General features: G+C 37.2%; 1 protein-coding gene across 1 annotated transcript; it reads right to left on the bottom strand.

Moving 5' to 3' along the window:
* Positions 1-667: 667 nt before the first annotated feature.
* On the bottom strand, positions 668-15,522 carry LOC114463915 (ranBP-type and C3HC4-type zinc finger-containing protein 1-like). The gene is given in 16 exon segments (XM_028447804.1): positions 668-904; positions 1,033-1,176; positions 3,147-3,245; positions 3,342-3,521; positions 3,958-4,054; positions 4,624-4,640; positions 4,642-4,677; positions 4,679-4,786; positions 5,666-5,811; positions 5,814-5,838; positions 8,125-8,267; positions 10,264-10,462; positions 12,409-12,505; positions 13,536-13,680; positions 15,217-15,270; positions 15,346-15,522. Coding segments are annotated over 15 exon segments (1,563 nt in total). The 5' UTR covers positions 15,263-15,270; positions 15,346-15,522; the 3' UTR covers positions 668-823.
* Between the last annotated feature and the right edge of the window lie 1,434 nt (positions 15,523-16,956).

The following is a 16,956-nucleotide window of genomic DNA, read 5'->3' on the forward strand; positions in this document are numbered from 1 at the left end:
ACCAATACCCGCCACCTTTAAAGAAAGTCAGAGGCAGTTTTTTTTTTAAGGCACCCATATGTCCACATACATCACATAGCTTGTAATTCCTGAGGTCTTTGTAATACCTACGTGCTCTTAAAGGTAAGACAAAATGCTTTAGGAGTACAGTGTCTTAATAAGTGCAAAATAAGTGCAGCAATCATGGAAGACGGAATTTAATTTTATTGAGGGATGTTTTAAGGGTTTGTTCCCATTACAATTTGTAGGCTGGTTCCTCTTACATTACAGAGGATCTTTAGAAATAGTCTAAAGCTAGACACAGCATAGCTTAATATAAGTGAAGAATTGGGCATGTGAGGTGACCCAAACAGCCACTCGGTTGTAATAATGCAATAATGCCTAACAGCAGTGCAGAGATTGTGGCCTGAGTCTCTGTGTGGAGTTTGAATGTCTTTCTGCACCATGCATGTGTGTGTTATTTGGAGTGTTTAATTAAAATATATATGTTAGGTGTGTGAGATTGTGTCTTGTACTTCCAGTCAGCTGGGATATGTTTGTTCACCATGATCAAAATAAGCAAGAAATGATGCTGAATAGACGCCTAACAACCAGATTGAAAGGAGTGCAGAAGGTCCATGTTCACACAGAAGGAAGAAGTTCCTTTATAGATACAAAACGAATTCACAGAGGAGACAGACTTGCTTCATTGCAAGAACAATTTTACATGATTGTTCATCAAACCCAAAGGTGCTCATATTGCTTTGTCTGGTCAGTACTGAGATGCTCTATGGAATCACTTCTATTGTTGTGGGAGGAAAACCCATGTTCATCCAATCATCCTTCAGTGGCAGTTTTGGCAGTTTGGATGACAAGGCATATTGTTCACCCGACACCTACAGCCACCGGATATGTCACCGTTACCCTGTGGAGCAAAGGGAAGAGGAACGAGTTTAATGCATGTTCTACTTCTATCACTTTTCAAATTAAGAGCAGAAAAGCAGGGTTTACTTCTAGATTTCAAAGTGTGTGTGTGTGTGTGTGTGTGTTGACCTTTGGCCCCCATCGAGCCTGTTTAGTGACCCAACAGATCTCGGTCCTACACATCAAACAGCAGATCCAATCACAGCCGTCCTTCTTCTGAACAACAACGTCACATCGGGGACAATTCATGGCCTCTCCATTCTGCAGCATCCTCTGTGATAGAGTAAAACAATATATATATATATATTCAGTCACAGTGTGATGTTTCCATTCCTGCAATGTGTGTGGAGGAGCATGGAGCAAAGAAGGACAGCCTTAAAGTATCCACTGTTGAATCCATCCTTTTTCTGCACAAGAACATGGATCATCCTCAGCTTTGATACGTGAATCATGTAAATAGATCCACTGGGTCTCTTGCGCACCTGCTTGTGTTTGACATTTGCTTGTTTCCCCGTGTGCTGATTTGATGTTGACATTAACAGTTGTTTGTTAATAAAAGCAGGCTTAGCACTAAAATAAACATAAATGTAATTTCTTTACGAAAAAAATGAGGTTTTAACTGTTGGTTTCAGGTTGGTCTCGGATATAAATGTCTGAATGCGTGTCGAGTTCGAGTCGGACTCGGATAAAAAAGTGCTGCCTGATCCGCACTAGGGGTTTCCACTGGATAAGTCTCCGCTGCGCCACGGCAAAGATCCGGTTTTTCCCCACTGTCCGCCGTCCGGTAATCCCCACCGGTTGCATTTTGAGTGCACCACGGTGCACTCCGGTTGGACAACTGTGACATCACAAGACAGAGGCGTTCTCACAATATTTATATAATCGTGCAAGAACGCAATTAAAGGCATGTGTTATAAATGCAACAATAAACAGATAAACAGGTCAGTGTTCCTAACGAAGGAGAACAAGAAGGTTGGACTCTGAATTTGTCATAAACATATTTTTTATCAACAGCCAACAGAGAAGAGATAAAACTGCACCAGTAAAACATGAACTAAATCAAAGTTTCTGCAGTTTACAGTGCAGTTACAGTATGAGAGGAAACAATATAGTGAATGTGATTTTGTTTTTACACATTATGACGTTTTGGTGACGTAGTTACTTGAAATACAATCCAAAGCATTTTATTTTGAAAAGTAACCCGATATTTTATTGCGGAATACATGCTTAATGTCCTGTTTAGCTTCATTTGCTCTGTGCTGATTGATGCGTGGTGCTCCGGTGCCAAAAATAAAAGCCCTGCGTATATCTTGCGGAGGGCACCGGAATGTTGGCGCTGGGAAGGAGCAGACCCGGTGGAAATTAATACAGACTAAAGTGGAAACCTATCAGCTCCGGTGGCGCGGCGGTGACGTAATGCAGTGAAGCCGCATCCAGTGGAAATTGGGGGTAACTGCAAGATCTCAGCGCATGCCTCCGTGGAACCAAACAGTTGTTTGGTCGACCATGCTAGTCTTCTTTTAGCCTCCAAACTGTCTTTTTTTCTTCTTCTTCTTTATTTCCGGCAGAATAGATGCCTCTTCACAAATCCTGCCGTATGCTCCAGAAAAATGAGGCCGATCCTCACACTGCAATACATTGGGACTTCTCTATTGGAGCAGCCTAACTACCAGCTCCTGTTCCTACACAAAAACCTAGACACTCCAAAGTACTAGCTTGACGAACATTAAAAGTTTCAGTTGACTAACTTCAAAAAGTTCTGTACAAATTTGTTGTTTTGTACATGTTGATCTCCTTTCTGATGGAGGTTTTATTTTGTTATTTATTTCAGCCTAAATAATAATAAATTAGTAAAATAATGATAATCAATGAATGACTGAATGTGATGTGCATTGTTTTTTGGAACTGTAACATTAAAATTGAACTTATGTGTTTGGATAAGGAAAGGGTTAAATTTAAATCTCATCAGCACCCAAGAATAGGGATTAAAATCCAATCAGGACAAAAGGGTATCATCCCAGCCTTACTTTATATAGCCTTGAACACCAGGAGTGCACAACTTTTATAATCTAGCATTTACTGTTTAAACAGCAAATACAGAAAAACAGATTAAACTCCTCTTTTAATATTTGAATATTGCAGACGCTATTAAGGAAAAGGAAAAATATTTCAAACCCTGTTATGTCACCAAAGCACCATGAACTTTAGTAGATGTAATGACCCAAACATTAATAAACAAGTACCTCCAACATCTGCTTTGTCTGCTGAGCTGCTTGGTCATTCTCTGCTCGGATACGCAGGTCATCCTGGTAGTTCTTACAGTTCATGTTGGGATGAATGGCCTGAAAACAGTGACAGAGCCTGTTATGTTTGGTGCAAACAGAAAGGATGAAAATGTAGAGTTAAATTAATATTTATCAATCAGGGAGCTGAGATACCCTGCAGAGAATGCAGTTTGTTGCGTCACAGATGTCACAGTGGAACTCATTGACTTCATCCTCGTTGATGCACCACCCCCTACAGTTGGGGGTCTGACAGTGGAAGCTGTGCTCGGAGCGGCTTTCTGCGATGCTCAGACGCATCTCCAAGAACCGCTGGTGATCAACGTCTGAAAGCAGCTGCAGCGAAGCACAGGAACAGTGAGAGAGCCTTTACACCTGTGGTTCACAACCTTTTTTCAGATCGTGACCCCAATGTTATATCACAAATATCTGGCGACCACAGAGACGTTTTTTCTCGAGAATTAGTTTTTTGTCATCTTGTTTTTGTTTGAGATTGTGTGTGGTAGAGATGAATAATTAAACAATAATAATTTAAAGAATAACAAAAATAACTAAAGTAACTAAATATATAATTTAATCAGTAAATTTTGTATCAATTACTAGACATTTCAGGATTTAATTCCAGGCGACCCCAAGATTGAAAAACCCTGCTTTACACAGATGAAGGGACATGTAAGGTGCAAGTTCTTAAAGAGATCCAGACCACAGACATTTACAGTAAGTGAAAGTTGCGCTGATTTTTTTTTAACTTTCACTCCAGGCTTGGACTCACCTCTTTGATCTCTCGGTCCAACAGTTTGCTCTCACAGTTTTCTGGACACGACACCTCAGCATCACGACTGTTTTGTATCGTCCCGATTAAACAGTCCCTGAGTACGAGCACATACATTTCATGACAAGATAGCATCAATAACAGCTGCTTGGGTTTGTATAACAACTTAATATGGTCAGGTTTCTTTTTCTCAAGAAATGTACTTTGATCTCCTGACATGTTTTTACTGTCAACTGTAAGTCTTCTTCAGAGGCATCTGCTGATCGCCTTGAAGTGTCCTAATGAGTTATTTCTGGGCGTGGCCAACTTAACAGTAATGACAGGCTGGCCACGCCCCCTGTTACTTGATGGCCTCTGGAGAAGAGAGTCCCACGTGTGCCTGAGTGAAGATGTTCCCTCCTCCCAGAAAGGACTCATTAAGACACATTAAAGCGATCGGCAGGCACCTCTGAAGAAGACTGACAGTCAGGAGATCAAATTAAATTTCCTGGAAAAAAAAGGTGTCTGAATAAAGAAACTATGACATATTCAAAAAGAAGAAAAAATAAACTTGTAGAGCAAAATCTTTGACACGCAACATTTGTTTCGTCACCTGCTACATCTGTAGCTGTTTGCATTCATGCCTTTGACCTCTGTGTATGTCTACAGAAATAAAGCCACACAAACCTGCAGAAGGTGTGCAGAACACTCTCTGAGCACGATACCCTCATTTGGCAGCAGGTGAAGCAAAGCAAATTGGACATTCTGCCTCTATGTTGTTGTGAATAATGTTAAGTTCTTCCGTTTCCAGCAGGTACAAGTAGTTCAACTCTCGTTCCTCCCGTTGAGCCTTAAAACAAAAGGTAAGTGATGCAAATAATCAGATTCACATAGGTCGTCACCATTTATTCAAATAATCATCCAAATATACGTATATGTTTGTAAAGGGATCCGCCACTGCTTTTACAAATGTGGCCCAAAATCTTTGAAATATACTTATGAGAAGATCTAAGCCGAATGAAATGCATTATTTTGCACCATATTACGGTGACATTTGAAAATAGGACTGTGATAGATTATCACAACTGTTTTTATCCTCTTTATGTAAACCAAAGTGGGTTACATCGATATCTTTGAACCTTTCCTGATTGTTTAGAGCAACAAACAAAATCAGTACAAATTGGCATTTTGACCGCAAAAGCTACTAAATGATCTGAAAAGCAGGCTGATTCTTTTTTTTTTTTAAAAGGATTTTTTGGGCTCTAGTGGCCTTTATATGACAGTTGCTTGACAGGAAAGGGATCAGAGAGAGAGCAGGGAATGACACACAGCAAAGGGTCCCAGGCTGGGAATCGAACCTGGGACCTGCTGCAGGTGAGGAACTACAGCCTCCGTTCATGGGGCGGGCGCTCAACCCACTGAGCTAAACACCACCCCGCAGGCTGATTCTTTCACTCCAATGGAAAACAATGGGATGTTTAGAGGCAAATAGGGCCATGTGACATCATCAATCACGTGATTTCAAGATGGCGAAACACAGGTTCTAAAACGGTAAAGTAGTCCCCAAATTGTAAAAGTTAATAAAACAAATATGGTGCATAATAATGTGCTTTGTTAGGCATAGATCTTCTAATAAGTTGTTTTTCAAAGGTTTTAAGCCACATTTGTAAAAACAGTAGAGGATCCAAGTTTTTCTGTTTGGATTGGAGATCTCCAGCAGCTGTGTTACCTGTTCATACTGTAGGAGGGCCAATTGCTCTTGTTCCAGCCGTAGAGCTTCTGCCTGGTCGGGTTGGTAGATGTTGGGCACTTGGTAATCTTCTGGTCGTTCATCTCCACACATCTCACAGCCGGGACGAGTTGGTTTGTTCACAATGTACAGGCCAAGCAGGACCAGCCCAGCTGCAGCCACAGACACAGAGTTAGCAGTCACTGTATGCCTGCACCTCCTAAACACTTACATTAGTCAGGACTGGACTATTGACTAGTAATTGGAAATAGTGTTTCAGAGCAGATCCTTCAGAGGATCTGGAGGTTAAAGCGATATGCAACTCGTCAAATGACAATAACATTATACCGTATTTTCAGGGCTATTGAACACACTGTACTGTATTGGCCGCATTCCAATAATTTGGCAATTTTCCAAGAAAAATCCACGGAAAGGCCACTCCGTCACATAGGCTACACCCTATTGATGAGGATGACTAGGTCAATCAAAACGGGCAGGTAGGTGGACTGATGTACCCCTGTTAACGGATGTTTCCATATATTCTGATCAGTTTCAACGGACGTGTTTCCATCTCCCCCTGAAATCACATCCTCACTGCCCCGCATCTACATATCAGTCCATTTACGGCTTTTTATGGTCACTTTTTACTGAAACTGGACTGATGTACCGCTCCATCCACCATCGCCTCAGCAGCAATCAAGTTGATCGGACTCTGAGTCAGAATCTGGACACGATCGCTTTTGAACAAACGCAATGTGGTTATTTGGCAACTTTATGCTGTTTTTTGTTTCTTGTGTCAATAACCGGCTGTCAGCCTCTGTCCTGTGTGCGATCGCTCCTGATAAACGTAGCGCAGTGATTTGACAACTGAGATTTTAAACCCTCCCATGGTAAATGCATACGAGCTAGCACCCCTCCACAAACTTCCATTTATTACAGGTATTTTATTTTTATTTAAATAATCAGAAATATTATTTTATATATAAATAAAATCAAATATTCAGCAGATGTATGACTTCTGCTGTCATGCGCTCCCATGCAATTTCCCTCCACACTCAGACACTGTCCTGCACACGGACAATGACGCCTGTTATTAAAGCTGTGAGTGCTTTCACTTTCCCCACACTCAGCTCGTTTTTTAACGTTCAGTTCACCGTGATGTTCAGTGGCTGTTACAGTTCAGTCATTCCACTGTAAGGGAGTACGCAGTTCTGCCTCCCGACAACCGCTTTCACCGGACACGTGTGTGACCAACTGAAAAATCCACACACACAGTGCACCGCCGCATCCTCAACTTTAAAGGAAAAATATAGCGTTCTATACGCCGCAAAACATGTTATTGATGACTGGTTTGAAGGTAAATAATACAACTTACTAATGTGTGTTTGTTTATATCAAGTTTTAACCTTCAAACACATGTAATTTCCCATTGTATGTGGATATTGCCATTTTGGAAATCTCAGCCAATCGGCGTTTACATATTGTGATGAATTTATTGATTATTTAAAAGGGACAATGCACATTAATAAACAGACATGCTGTTAATGACCAGAGTTAGCCAAAAGAGGCTAGTTTTCATCTGTTCTCCCTGGCCAGATTTTAAAAGGCAACCTAAAATGTAAAAGGTATTAAAATACAGAGAGAATACAATATGACAAAAGAGAACAGTTATGACAAATAACAAAATATTACTGAAAAAACAAAGCACCAGATCAGGACTAAAACTCTCAGAATTGCCACACAGTAAATTACAACAGGAGCATTGTTCAAACAAAATAGTTATTCCATACTTAACACAAGAGAAACAAACAATGTACAAAAATCAAAATAAAATAAAATGTTCACAATAGGATTACTCTTCATATTTCTGGTCCTAATGATTCTCTATGGCAGTGGTTTCCAAACTGGGGGGCGAGACGTCATGATGATTAATAAAGAGCTTTATTATTACTTTTCTAAAATATGTTAATATAAATTTTATGTTATTTCTATGAGAGCTGAAGAAGAACAGTCCAATTTATTTATTTATTTTCAAAAGCTTAAACTTCTTTTACCTTTTTTGAGAAATAAGACTTTAAAATTGCCAGTTGGCGCAGCATTTGGATGCCACTATCTATCAGCCACCTTACTATAAACATCACAGAAATGTTACCTCATCAAACCAGTTGGAATGACGTGAATGGAGCACTTCCTTGAGTAATCACTACATCACAGTTTGTCAAACATGTCGACTTCCACAAGTGTGTTTAAAGTGCTTTTTCATGCATCTGCAGCTTTTAAATATACCTCTCATTCTGACTCGTAAAAGTTATATCTAATAGTCAGTCTCACTTTTCTCACACAATTCTCTAACAGATACTAATTTATAAAAAAAACACGTGTTTATGCATTTGTTATTTACTTTATTCCATCAGTGGTCATAATGTTTTCACTCATTGGTGTTCTAATAATTTACCTACCTGAGGTTTTGGTGCAACGACAGGTTTAGGAGGATGATGAAGAAGAGGAGGAGGAGGAGTTTTTCCAGCTACTGAAGCAGAAACTCCGCCTCCTTCCGCCCCTCGAGGTAAAAGGTGCACGTGCTGCATCGACTCCACAATGCCTTAACATAGGAAACAAACCATTCCATCAAACTTTCACACACCAGTTGACCTCTTGCTTGAATAAACAAGTTCTGATGAACTACAGCCAGGCCAGCGGAACATCTCCTCGCCTTATAGCACGTACCACATTCCTGAGAATTTAGTGAAATGACTCGGTTCCACAGAGTAAAACAAATGAAATTGTGCAACATAAAATCGTAATCTATGTTGAATTGCCTTTGAAACGATATATCACATGACTATGTTCCGATAAATTTAGAAATGACCTGAAAAGGTCTCAGAGAGGCTCTTGACATCTGCTCATGGAATATTTATGTCAAATTACAGCCCGATTCAATGAGCATTACCAGAGGAGTAGTCATTTTAAAAATGGGGCCCCCGGGGACCCCTGGTGCCCCCATGGCACATACAGTACAGAGTAATGGGCCCCATTCATATATTGGTATGTGTCATTGCGACAGTTGGTGGTACTGAATCATTGAGAAAACAACTTTAATGGAAATTGCCTAAAAAGGGGGGTGGTCCCCCGGGCCCCTAATAGAATTGTGAAAGGCACAATCGTAATTTACATTGAATTACCTTTAATACGACATATCACTAGACTATGTTCCCATAAATTTGGAAATTACATTTCAAAAAAGGGCTCCGAGCATCTCATCATATTCATTAATAGTGTTCATACCAAGCTGCATTCCGACCTAACAAGAACTAACGGAGGAGTAGTAATTTGAAAAATGGGGCCCCCGGGGGTCCCCCTGGCAGCCCCGTGACACATATGGGGTAATGGACCCCTTTTATATATTGGTATGTGCCAATGATTCGGTACCACCACCATATTTGACTTGCAAAGACATGAGAAATCAACTTTGTGTTTTTTAAACTTTGGAGCTCCAAATAGAAAATCAGGGCCTGAGCGTTGATGCGTACACATCCATAGATATACAGTAACTATCAAATTTCAGCTTGATCCATTCCAGAATAACAGAGGAGTGATTTTAACTACTGTACACAACAACAACATCAAAGTGAGCGGCGTTTTGAGTCCGGTAGCCCGGCCTAATAAAACAACAACTTTAATTTTTTTTCAATTTTTTTTGTCTGTGGTGTCATTAAATCTGGTTACATTTCAACAAAAAACTGCTTTTAATTTTATTAATGTTTGCTTTTGTCCATTGTCTTGTAATGATTCTTAATTGTTGGCTAAAGTTACCTTTCTTTCTGACCCATTACACACTTCACAACCAGTGTGAATTTGGACATTTTATCAAATTTTGTTTTAGCCTTAATTGAGTTTTATTCCTATTTTTTAGTCTGGTGTAAAAAGTACAATTGACAAAAACAAGGGTAAAAATGATCCATAATTGAAATGAGCCCTTTTAGCTCAGGCTATTGTATTAACTACTATACCTCATGCACTTTTAAACTGATTTAAACCTGCACGTACTTTTATTCGGATTAACTTTTATACTGATTAACTTTTTATTCCGTGCCTTATGTTGTTTTTATGATAACTGTGTCTGTTTTGGCTTGAATCTTTGAAGTGTACTTGAATATTGTTGGGAGAGGCATGTGCAATTTTGTTGTACTTTTTGCAATGACAATAAAAAGATTCAATTATATAATATTATACTGATATTAAGGAGTAATAAACGAGCCTGCCTAAAGTGTAGAAAAAAAACCAAAGCTCTGTCTCTGTTAGCAGAACGAAAATCTATCAAATCACAAAAGTGATAAACATTGGCAATAAAACATGTTTTGCACATATTTGATCAAGTTTAATTAAATAATTTTATATGGCAGAACTAATAGTGTGTGCTGGCAGCAGAATATACAATATACAATAACATCACAACAATATTATGTCTTCACTAATAGTCAGATTAGAAAGGTTACTAACCCATTTTTTGCATTTTTGATACTCAATAAATCATCCCTTGTAATGTTGATTGTCGTATTTCTAAAAGTTGTGTGCGTTTGCCTGTGTGTACCACTGACTCTCAATGCGTTGCTGTTCCTGGTCCAGCTTGTGTTGATGACGTGTGAGATGAGCAGCGTGGGCAGAAAGGATGAAAAGGAAAGCCTGATCCCCGCTTTTACGGATGCCGTAGCTGTGCAGCGACTTTTGGTCCTGAGCCAAACGCTTACCGATCACCCAGCGCTGCAGCAGCGGGTGGAACCCAAAGTCGTGACAGATCTGCGCACGTACAGACAAACTGTCAGTGTGTGGCTCACAGACAATAATAACACCTCATCATCCAACAACACTGTTCCTACTGTATATTACAGTTTACTGTGTCTGGCCTGGGCCCTCAATAATTTGTGGCTCTTGTAGAGAATGGGTTGTCTGCTATTGGAGAGGTTGGCAGTTCATTTCCACCATATTAACCTTAAACCAAGTTCATCAACCATTTAAACTGCAATTAGATCCACATGAGCAGAAAAATAATATATGGATGTAGAGTATCTTTATTACCTTTTGATAAAGATTATAATAAGGCTGGACGATATTGACCAAAACTCATATCTCAATATTTTTTCTCAAAATGGAAATATACAATATAAATTTCAATATTTTTACAAGTCAGGGTGGAATTTGCTGATGCAAAATGACACACAGGAACATTTATTAAACATATGCACATATGTGCCACTTTTGGCTTTTTCTCCTATAAGGGACAGCACGTGTGAGTGAGCTGTGTAGTGTGGCTTGTTTAGTAGAAGGTCTGGGTTAGGACACACTCAGAAATCCATCAAACTGTGCGTTTCATGCTGTTCTAAGAAGTAGTGATAGCAATGACTCCTAAAAAGAGTATTTTAATACTAAACAAGCTGTGAAATATATATATATTGTCATTGTCCATATCACCCAAAATAGAAAACTCAATAGATCTTGAAAGTCGATACATTGTCCAGCCCTAGATAAGAAACCTAAAAATACTTAGAGGTCAGAGAATTCACTAAAATAATTGAATTTTCAATGTGCAGTGTGTGATAGTGTGTGAAAGGCGCTAGTGGATTCAAGCTCTATTGGCCCCTGCTAGAAATATCTATAACTATATCTAATTTAAGGCCCAAGGGCCAAATCCAGCCGTTTAAAGCTCCCCATTTGGCCAGCAGGAAAATTAAAAATGACAGCGAAAACATGACTCATTGTGTAAATGACCAACTGATTTAGATTAAAATATCTCAGTACCTCCAAATACACAGATATAATGAAATTTTACAATCATTTTTACAGGGCTAAGTTTTCCCATGCCTATATCAGATGATGGAACTAATTTTTAATCTAAAATTGTTGTAAATTTTTCCAAAATCCAACAATTTTTCTCAAATTTTTCAACAAATTTGCCCAAATTAAATAAAAATTGGTCAGAAAATCAAGGAAATTTAAGATCCTGCAAGGGCTGAAATCTGTCTTTTATTGCTCTGATATTTTTGGTGCCTTACATACAAACTAGGGCAAAAGAATGATAAAATTGCTCGTTTCACCACCTATAATCTGTAACCCATTTGAGATTAACCTGGTCAGAATTTGGACCTAAAGCATAAGCAACATATTTATCCTCAGAATCAGAATGACTTTATTGATCCCCAGGGGGAAATTGTAACTTTAATGTACAGTATGAGTAAAATTGTGTATCGTCATTCTCCCTGAGTCAGCTGAGAAAAGCCCAAGCAGTAAAAGCATGTATAGCTGATTGGAGAAAAAATGTGTTACCGAGACAGAATAATACTTAAGTAGCATTACGTTTTTATTAATCCTTAAAAGATGATTGAGCATTATGTATTCGTAAACTCAATATTTATGTTTGAAAATGATCAAATGTAAAATTTCTTACAAAAGTTCAGTTTATGCAGCAAACAAAGCACTGATTAAAGGTCCCGTTTGCAATCTGGAAAGTTAGCATGATTTGAGCTAGCAGGACCTCCTCTAAGCGCTGATTGGTTCTTTCCATTCGGACCAAATGGCAGGGATTGGTTTAGAGTTCTTACAGGCTTACAGAGCAGGTCTGACTCATTTCCTTCCTTTTAGTGACTTCTCTCAGGATGAAAGGACTATTTAACCCAGAATACTTAAAAATGCAGACTCCACTTTTAAGTCAAGCAAGTAGATGAAAGTGTTTACTGTCGTGATTTCACCTTTTCCTTCAGCTGTGCAATTGTCATGGCAGCGGAAACCACAACTGTTGTTGGGACGTAGCAATCGGACTCAGCATCTTCCACTCCCACTTTCAATCTACACAGAACACAGAGTTCCCAGTGTGTCACAGGCTTTTCATCTGTGCTAAGCTAAGACACAGTATTTTCATTTGTGTCACCGTACTAACAAACATTTGTATTTCATGTCCTTATATCTATATAACCAGGGCTTTAAATTAACACCCGCCAATTGCGGGTAAAAATTTACTTTGGCGGCAACATTGTAGCGTCACTAGCCATTTTGGCTGGTGAAACTGTTAAAAAGAAGGCTGCCGCTGACACAGGGGAAAATGAAGATGAAAGAGGATCTGAAAAGAAAAAGAAATTGAGGAGTTTTATTACTAAATGGATGTTGGGTCGTGAGTGGCTGGTATTCGACCATTTGTTCACCTTTAATATATGCACTATACAGTTTGTTTACATTTGAAGAGCATGCATGTTAGTAAAACATGTTTTCTCTACAGTACATGTAATTCTTAGTACTGATTACTTCTATTCTTTCTAACTTCAAACAGTGTTCCAGGGATCCAATTTTCATCTGAATTAGGTTTGTTTATTAAGTTATGAGAATATACATTATAAAAGCTTAACTTCTCTGACACACCCAAAGTTCCATATTGAACCTTTTAGGCATTGGTACAATATTGTTTTTAAATTAAATGTTTATATTTTTACCATTTTCATGTATTTCTGCAATCAACTAAAATAAAAAAAGTATTTAAAGAAACATGAGCGCTTAAATCTATTCTGTGGCGCTCAATGTTGTTTATTTCGCTGGAAAAAATTTGTCTGGTGGAAAATCTGGTTGGCTGGTAACTTTAAGAATCTACTAGTCATGCTGGCTGGTGATCTAAAAAGTTCATTTAAAGCCCTGGATATAACATCAACAAATATATACAAACTGAATATGACATAGGGATACAACATAAACAACACGTGCACAGCTCTCTAATACACTAAGGAGTAAGAACAAATTTAATTCAACTAAAAACAGATCACTTTATTTAAAACATTCAGTAAATTCAGGGTTTGCAGCTTTAAACACAACATTAATGGTTGTGTCCCACCTTATGGGGTCCTGAGGGTAGACCTCATTCTTAATGCTGACACACACTGGTGCATGGAGTATGGACAGCTTCCTGCAAAGTTCCACAGCTCCTTCACAGTCTCCACTGCTCAGGGCTTCACCCAGAGAACAGGCAAGTTCCTCAGCTGCACGTACAAAGAAAACTTATCATTGTTTTTGATCAAATAATTAAAAAGAAAAACTGGATTAATCACAATAGAAATATTAACTGATCTAAAACGTTATCAATCAAAAATTAATTAATAGATTAGGTGGGTCTGACTTTCCCATTGGTGGAGGAAGAAGTGTCAGGATATTATACCAAAGAAAATTGATATATATGTTATATACACACCAAGTTATATACCAAATTACTGACTCGAATCGTAGGCATGCAAACCCAAAATGATAACTGTGTGTGTAACAAGATAAATCTTGATCCCAAACTCTAAATAATGTCTAAAGGGTGTCGTATTACAATATTTCTATGCAGAAAAGTACCTACAACATTAAAAAATACACATTTACTAACTTATACTTGGGCCAGCATTGTGATAATTCTAGTAAAGTTGTACAATATGATATTCCCCAACATATAATAATAAGATGAAAATTACAAACTATTTATTTATTTTTTTAAGTTCTATTTCAGGTATCTAAGGAAGCCCATTCCCTCCAGTAAAAAAAACAACAACAACTAGGAAAAGTAAAATAATAATAAAAATTAAGTCATACGAATGAGATACTGAGACATAGTTATGAGATAGTAGCTCATAATTATGAGATACTGATGTTGATGTGAGATTCCTCCAAAACAACTACAATCCATGTCAAAAGTAGTCTTCAGTGATGATATGTATCATCATTTTTATATGTTTTTATTATTTCACTTTTCCTAGTTTTTTGTTTTGTTTTTTTCTGGCAGAAATGTATGGAAGCCAGTAAAAAAACTAAAACAAAATGAAAAAAAAACACATCCTGACAATAAAAAAATAGAAAAAGTCAAATTAAAAAATAAACTTAAGTCATAATTATGAGACACAATTATGAGATAGTATCTCATAAAGATGAAAAGTAGTCTTCAATGATGAGCTGTAAAGATTTCTCTGCCCCTTCCAACTGTAGCTTTGGCGCATCACATGGAAGACCATTTAGTCATCTTAGATAGTAGCTCATAACTATGACATAAGATGTATTATTATTTCACTTTTCCTAGTTTTACATGTTCAAATTAGGCTTCAATGTATGTTTTTTGGTTATACTTTGTCATAAACTTTGAATTTTGTCAAAATAATAATAATCTTTACCCTTACATATACATGTATATCATAGCGATGCACGATTATGGCCAAAATGATAATCACAATTATTCTGATCAATATTGTAATCACGGTTATAATCACAATTATCTTGTTAGGATGCTAAAATGTGATTAATCGTGCATCCCTAGTATATATATAAAACTGTAGCTGGGTTATTATTACTCTTATTTTGAAGGGCCCCAATATAAGGAAGAATGTTTGATCTGTTTCCGTAAAAACCATAAACAACGCGAACATGAACAATGACAATAACAGAAAGTGTTGAAAAACCTTTTTTCATTTTTTTTTACAGAGACAACAGTTGAAATAATGTGTTTTTGTAGGTTTGATCGACTAAAACCAAATGGAAACTTAACTCACCCTCGTTGAGGTCGATCCTCTGTGTCTGTGTGCTTTCAGAAGCCATAACCGCACCTGTAAAGAATGACAAGATTAAAAAGGAGCTTAAAGTGAAGCGACAGACCTTTTTAACACAGGTTAATAACAGACCTCATAGGCTCGGTCAGTCCGTCAGAACACATTAACAACACAGCTGCAAGAATGTAACTGGAGTTAAAAGGTCGCTTAATGCAAAAAGAAAGAGAGAAAAAGACCGAAAAGGGACGTAAAGTGTGGTTCTTGTCTCAGAATCTCTGAATGTAGAAAACGAAACTAACGACAGAAGAACGGAAGATAGTTTTTTTTTAAAAAGGGGCGGGGCTACTGTCAGTCGTCACATTTATCAGGAAGTTTTTGCAACTTAAACATAACACAGAAATTAAAATGAGATCAAATCTTAAATTAAACATCTCATTCGATTTATTTATTTTTTTTTTTTTTGAAGGGGGGGCACTTTATTCTAAAAAATAAATAAATAAATTAAAAATTAAAAATGTGTATTTTATTTTAAAATATGTGAATAAAGAGAGCAGCGTACATTAACATCAATATTTCTATGCTAAATGGAAACTAAGTGTAGGCCTACCAGATTTAACAGAAGAAAAAACATTATTACATTTATATTATTTTAATATGTATAAAATAGAGAATAAAGTCAATTAAAAAAAATACAAGGTTGAAATACAAAAACAAGTTTTTACGTCACAAGTAACTTTAACACATTAGGACGTAGGACTTTTTTTTTCTCTCTCTCTTCTTGCAGTAACTAACTGTATCCAACAGATGGCGGTGCTTGACCAAGCAAGGCACATGTATTTGTATCAGGCATTTAAACACAAGTGCTTAAATGATTAAAAGTGCAGAATTTAGAACACATTACACAGAGCTTAAAAATCAACAGTAAAAGATTAAAACATAAAACAGAGTTTGAAATCAACAGTAAAAACATAAAAAGATTATAAACAGAGTTTGAAATTAGAAAAACACAATAAACAGAGTTTAAGAATAAACAATGAAAACATTAAAAACACTAAACACAGTTTTAAAATCAGCAATAAAAACATTATAACATTAAACCTAGGTGTAACACTATAACCCTCACTTTTTACATCCTCCCTTTAAAAAAAAGTATTTCTTACCGTTCCTTAGGGAGGGCTGGTGATGGTCACAATTATGCAATAAAATAAATTCATTTATTAAATTGCAATAACAAAACATGCATTGCTATCTTTAAAAGATTGCACTTCTTGTAGTGTTGACCTTTGACAGCATGTGTAGACAAGGTGAAAATAAATAAATAAATAACATTAAACAGTATGTGAAAACAAGAAGAAGAAAAAACATTAAAAAGAGTTGTTTTTTAAAATACCCTTAAATACCCTAAAAATAAGGAGATTGAGTCCCTCTTATGTTATCCGAACAACATATATATTTGTGGGTGGAACATTATACAGATTATGAGTATGAAAATCAATCAAAACTATAATTTGTGACAATAAACCCACAATTGTCCTCCTGTCTTTTTTCCCATGTGGTAATATATGTATTTATTCTTTATGACATGCACACAATCACAGTTTGCTCCATGAATCTGTTAGCATCACTGTCTGTATCCTGTGGGATGAAATACAACAATAACCTAAAGGTTCCCAAACTGGGGTGCATGCCCCCTTGGGGGAGCGTGAGGTCATGATCTTTTTTTTTTTTTTTTGTTTTTTTTTT

This window comes from Gouania willdenowi, chromosome 5 (assembly GCF_900634775.1).
Source record: "Gouania willdenowi chromosome 5, fGouWil2.1, whole genome shotgun sequence".
Lineage (NCBI taxonomy): Eukaryota > Metazoa > Chordata > Actinopteri > Blenniiformes > Gobiesocidae > Gouania > Gouania willdenowi.